General features: G+C 34.7%; 1 protein-coding gene across 2 annotated transcripts in view; it reads right to left on the bottom strand.

Moving 5' to 3' along the window:
- Window positions 1–226: 226 nt before the first annotated feature.
- The window catches only part of LY75 (lymphocyte antigen 75), a 114341-nt gene continuing 108567 nt past the window's right edge, over window positions 227–6000 (bottom strand). For both annotated transcript variants that reach the window (XM_033112789.1, XM_033112788.1), the window contains one exon: window positions 227–788. In XM_033112789.1, the coding sequence (XP_032968680.1) occupies window positions 586–788 (203 nt within the window). In that variant the 3' untranslated portion in view covers window positions 227–585. The remainder of the gene's footprint in view (window positions 789–6000) is intronic.

Genomic DNA, 6000 nt, shown 5'->3' with positions numbered 1-6000 from the left:
AGTGCTACATACTGTTTGTTGTCCAAAATGGTGTTCCAAAAGTAATCAAATTGTAAAGTTACGTGAATTAACATTACAGGAATTATCTGCTGGAGTAATCAGTATGAGTGATACCTAAATGTATAGGATCTATTTAAAAGTCAGGTTTATTCCTTATATCATGTTTATTAATAAATGGCTAAATACCTAGTGATTGCTAAAACTATAGTGATAGGTAGAATTTTTCTTTTTTTTTAATTCAACTATAAGGTGGTTCAACTAAGTGGGAGGGAAGATAGAGGAAGTAAGACAGGTAGACTGGGTTTTTATTTTTATCTGCTTTGGCTTTAAGCTTTCCTTCATTCAAGTGAAAGGTAACATTTGGTGACGTGGTTAAAAACCACTAACATATCTAAGATCATTCCTTTTCCAAAACTTTTTATAATGAACCCAAAGATTATTTTTGATTACATGAGAATAAGGAATGTTACTGAATAAGGAAAATTACCATAAAATTCTGATTTTCATTGTCAAGTTATATATTAAAATCTGGCACAGGAATCACTGTCAATGTATTTGATGTCTTAATCTGAGATTTCCAAAATTTCAGTCAAATTGAACAGCATGTTCATTTTCTTCTGCAATTACCAAAACACAGTCGTCATTATAAGGTGATCGGGGTGCAGTTGAAAAAATTGTGGTGAAACCATAAGCCAAATTTCTTTTGTACAGGAACCAAACGATTGCTCCCAAAACTGTCAAAAATACTATGCTAGCAGTCACCAAAGCTGATATTAAAATGTGGTTATCTGAAAAGGAAAAGACAAAAGAAAATATGGGTAATCAGAATACACAAGTTGCTAGTATGGCATTTTGGGGGATACAAATACAGTTTCCTCATGTAAATATTTACCTATTTTTAGAATTTCTCACACTGATGAGAAAAACATTATACACTTATTACTATCAAGATTTATATTTCTGAGCTTGGACTGTTGCCATACTTTAAAATTTCAAGTACACTTTGCAATCCTCCACTCCTAAGATCCTAAAAAAATCTTTTTTTGTCTTTTAAGTTTATTCAAATAACTATGTGTATTCCTGAAATAGTATGTACAACTTTACAGCTATTGGTTATTCAAAATCCTTGTAATCTTTCTGTAAGAATACAATAAATCAAGCAGAAGTACTCGGTTTAGGAGTTAGTAGGACAGTGCTTTGAGGAAAGTATTTGTATTTAGTAGTAAAAGTATTAATATATGAAAAAAAATCCCAGAATTATTTTCTCTTTACAGGTGTATTTTTTTGCATTGTTATTATTTGAATATGCTCATAATGCTCCTTTCTGCTGGTACTTGTTTAAAGTGAGAGTTGGAAAATTTAAAGCTTAGCAAAAAAAACCAGGCCAAAAGTTATTTATTAAGGTTAGGGAAAGCTGTTGATATTTTTAAAATATTGACAGTCTTCTTTATAGAAGAAGTTGGGAGACGTGGGAAATAGCCACAGCTCAATTCTCTTAAAATAGATAAAAATTTTGTACTGATCACAATTTATTAAGGTGTGTGGGTGTGTTATGAGCTATTTATGTGAAAAAATGTTAAGCCAAGAATTCTGTAAACTGAGTTCAAATGGGATTCTTTCGGTTAATCGTTGTATTAAACTTAACAGCCCATTTGCAGTATAGCACTCTACCAATATGAACAAACTGATTTTAATGAACACACAATCTATTAATGAATGTACAATATACTCATAATCTAAATAGTAGTATCTAAATAGTGATGATCATAGCTCAATAAAGAAAAATTTAGTCTAAGAGAGCACAGTAATTGAGACAATGGTTCGCAGACATAATTACACACCTTAATTAGGATACCTAGTATCCTAAGAACTGAACAGCATCCAGCCTTGGTGAGGCAGAGTTAGTACATGTGCTCCTTGTATTTTTTACATTCTGCAAGTGACCTGTGGCCAAGCTGTCGCCAAGGCCTGCTGCGTACTAGTGAAATGTGGAAGAACGGCAGTCTTGAGGCAACTAATAAATGGTGTATTAAAACTATGTAAGGTTTTCTATCGAATAAAGGATAGTTATACATTAGAAAATCTATTTACCCACTTTACTGAGTAAATAATTGCTATTACGTAATACTAATTTAAACTAAAAAAGCAAAAATAGTTTTAGCTTGAAAAAGGAAATCTTCCTTAGCCTAGTAAAAGGAAGTTGACGAAACCTGTAACAAACAAAAATAAACGTAATCTGTCACTCCCCTCTTGTCTCAAACCCATACAATTCACCTTCTCAACCTAAGATCACCAGTGATCTCTGGTATGACTAAATGCAGAAGGGGACATCATTTCATTCTGGTACTGCTGCAACTAGAGTATTAGCCACTCAGCCTTGAGACAGTCTCACTTGGTTTTCCTGACATTGCTGTTGCTATCTCCTTTCCCTTTTATTTTTCAAACTGCTCCCTCCTAATCATCTTTGTGGACTTAAAACTGCTTGGTTGAGCTAAATCATTTTAGCCTTTTACGAAAATGTAAGTGTGTAGCTGATGCATCTCCTCACTGTACTCCCAAGTCCGTTCTACCTCGAAGTCCCTTAGTTGATAACACCAATAGCCAGTGCCGAGTCACGCAATCTAGAATTATCCTAGACTTTACATTCACTAATCATTGAAAACTACACATTATGTCCTTTTCCCAGTCTGACCATTATACCTGCCACCTTCATACCCTAGTTCTGACACTGATCGTCTGGGGCTCAAACTTTTAAAAATGATAGAAAACTTTGTTAGACTCATTACAGGCCAGTTTGAGTGCTTACTGTGTACATATAACCCTCAGATTTTTAACCTTTTTATATATGAAGAAACAGAGGCACAGTATTTAAATGACTTGCCCAAGTCCTTTAGTAAGTGGCAGAGAGAAAAAAAAAATCCAAACATTCACCTAGGTTTATTCTGATCCATCCTCTTGGATAACCTTTCCTCCTTCCTGCCTAATATTAATATCTACTTGTCTTTTGAGATTTACCCCAGGATCATCTCCAGTAAACCTTTGTTGAATCCAGCGTGGGCTAACTTCCCCTTTCCTGTGTGCTTACCACACCATGTATATCTGACTGCAGCCACGTTCGCTCCTATGGGGGTCTTCTAGCCCACACCTGTATGCAGGGGAACTCCCCGTTACCAAACGCCATTCAACTCTCACCTGGTTGCTTCAACTCTGGTACTGTTACTCCATAAAGTTAGACTAAACCTAATCACCTTATGACAGGCTTTCAAACATCTTTCATTTCCTTTAGATCATTCTGCTCAAATACAGCCTTCCCTGCCACCCTACCAAAAGCAAGTCCCCCCTCCATTTCTCCCTGTACACTCATTCATCCTTTTTTTCCTACAGTGCAGTCACCATCTGACATACCACATATTTACATATATTTAACCTTCCCACTAAAATGTAAGCTTGAAAGCAGAGGCGTTTTCTATTCACTGCTCTGTCTTCAATATCTAATAGAAGAAAGCTTGAAGTACAGTAGTAGTTACACATATTTATGAGATATATTTTTTAGTGAATTCAAAGATAGCTGGAGTCTAAAGACAAAACATTGCCAGATCTTTGAACTATTCCTGACATGGTTTTCAGACCCATCATAGACCTACCTGATTTTTCTACACAGGTTTGCATATATCTTTTTTTCCCTAAGTATACATGTACATAGCATAAAATTCATGGTTCTACAAGGTATGCAATGAAAAATACTATGCTCCTCTTGCCCCACTAATTTCTATTCCTCAAAAATCATTCCTGTTTGCTTTCATGCTTCTAAGTAACATGCTTACACTGCTTTTCCTGATTTAGAAAAAATAATAATCATGGTAAAGTACTCATAACAAAATTTACTGTTTCTTAAATAACAATTTTTAAGTGTACAGTTAAGTAGCATTAAGTACATTCACACTGTGCTATGTTACCACCATTCATCCATAGAACTCTTACAAACCTAAAACTGCATATTAATAACTCCCCATTCCCCCAACCTCAAGCTCTGGCAACCACCATTCATTCTACTTTCTGTCTCAGGTTGACTACCCCAGGTACCTCATATAATTGGTATCATACAGTATTTGTCCTTTAGTGAGTGGCTCATTTTGTGACTGACTTAGCTTAATGTCCTCCAGGTTCATGCATGTTGTAGCATGTGTCAGAATTGCCTTTTTAAGGCTGAACAATGTTCCATGATAGTATATATACCATATTTTGCTTATCCATTCATCTATTGATAAACATTTGGGTTAGTTCTACCTTTTGGCTATTATAAATACTGCTGCTGTGAACATGGGTGTACAGATATCTCTTTGATCCCTCCTTTCACTTTTGGGTATATACCTAGGAGTGGAATTGCTGGACCATATGGTAATTCTATTTTTAATTTTTTGAGGAGCTACCGTACTGTTTTCCATAATGTACCATTTTAGATTCCCACCAGTAGTGCACAAGGTTTCCAATTTTTCCATATCCTTCTCAAAAATTGTTCTCTTTTGTTTTCTAGATAGCCAACCTAATGGGTGTGAGGTTGTGCTTTGTTTGATTTTTTTAAATGTTATATTTCTTCTTACAGAAGAGTGAAATTAAATATGCATGAACTCTCATTAAACATTCCTTTTCTCCTCTTCCATCATAGTTATATCATGGCACGCCCCAAACTGAGAGAAAATGTTTATTATACACATGGTGACAAAGGAGTTGTATCCAGAATTTTTAAAAATAAATTTTCAATCAATAAAGTGAACCAAATAAAAAGGGCAAAAGACTTGAACAGGCATTTCACAAAAGAAGATATCCAAATGGCTGATAAACATAAAGGTTCTCATTATTCATCAGGGAAATGAAAAAAATTACACTAAGAGTACTACACACCCATCTGAATGGCAAAATTAAACAGATTGACAATGCCACCCTACATACTATGGGATGGATGTAGAAGGAGCAAATGGAACTTGAAAACATTAGCAGTAGGAATAACTTTGAAAAAGTATTTGATGGTTTCTAATAAAGTTAAAAATTAGCTATCCTATGACCCTGCAATTCTCTTTGGAATATACTCAAGGAAAATGAGAACATTGGTCCAAAGAAACATGAGAACGTTCACAGGCAGCTCTATCATATTAGTGCCAAACTAGAAATGATCCAAATAAACGAGAATGGATAAACTGGTATACTTATAAAACATTATGCAATAGAAAAAGTACAATATATATGCACAACGTGGGTTAAAAAAAAAATCCCTGAGTGAAAGAAACTACATTAGAGCTGCATTTACGTGAAGTTCAAGAAAAGCAACTCAACATATGGTGACAGCATAAATGGTGGTTACCTATGGGGTGAGTGGGGGTAGGGTAGACATTTATTGCGATGGGACGTCAGGGAACTTTTTGGAATGATGGAAATGTTCTTTATCTTGATTTGAGTGGTAGTTATACAGGTATATATATAAGCAACCATCAAGTTGTACGTTTAACACGTGCATGTTACCCTATGTTATTTATACCTCAAAATGAGATTAAAAGCTGTACTATCCAATTGGCAAAAATCCAAAGTTTTATAATGCGCTCATACGTTGCTTCTGGGAATGCTAAATGGTACAAGTCCTCTGAAACTCAGTATCGATCGGATTTACATATTCACTTTCAATTTAGCGATTGTATTTTAGGTCATTCAGATAAACATGTATTTGTGTAAGGTCATGGATTCATTGCAGCATTGTTTATAATAGCAAATGTTTGGAAACAGGCCAATAGTAGTCAGGCGTTGGTTAAATAACTACGTATATCCATTGAACGGAAGAGTGCATAATTGTAAAAAAGAAGGAAGATCTACAGGTAATGATATAGGTAATGATATGGATTGTAAAAAAGAAGGCATATCTCTCCATATCATTAAATCATATTAGTGACTAAAAGGGGTAAAATAAGTCATCTATCTCAATTTACTTATTGGCAAAGTTAAAGAAGAAAT

This window comes from Rhinolophus ferrumequinum, chromosome 8 (genome assembly GCF_004115265.2).
Source record: "Rhinolophus ferrumequinum isolate MPI-CBG mRhiFer1 chromosome 8, mRhiFer1_v1.p, whole genome shotgun sequence".
NCBI lineage: Eukaryota > Metazoa > Chordata > Mammalia > Chiroptera > Rhinolophidae > Rhinolophus > Rhinolophus ferrumequinum.
This window is presented reverse-complemented; position numbering and strand designations above follow the sequence as displayed.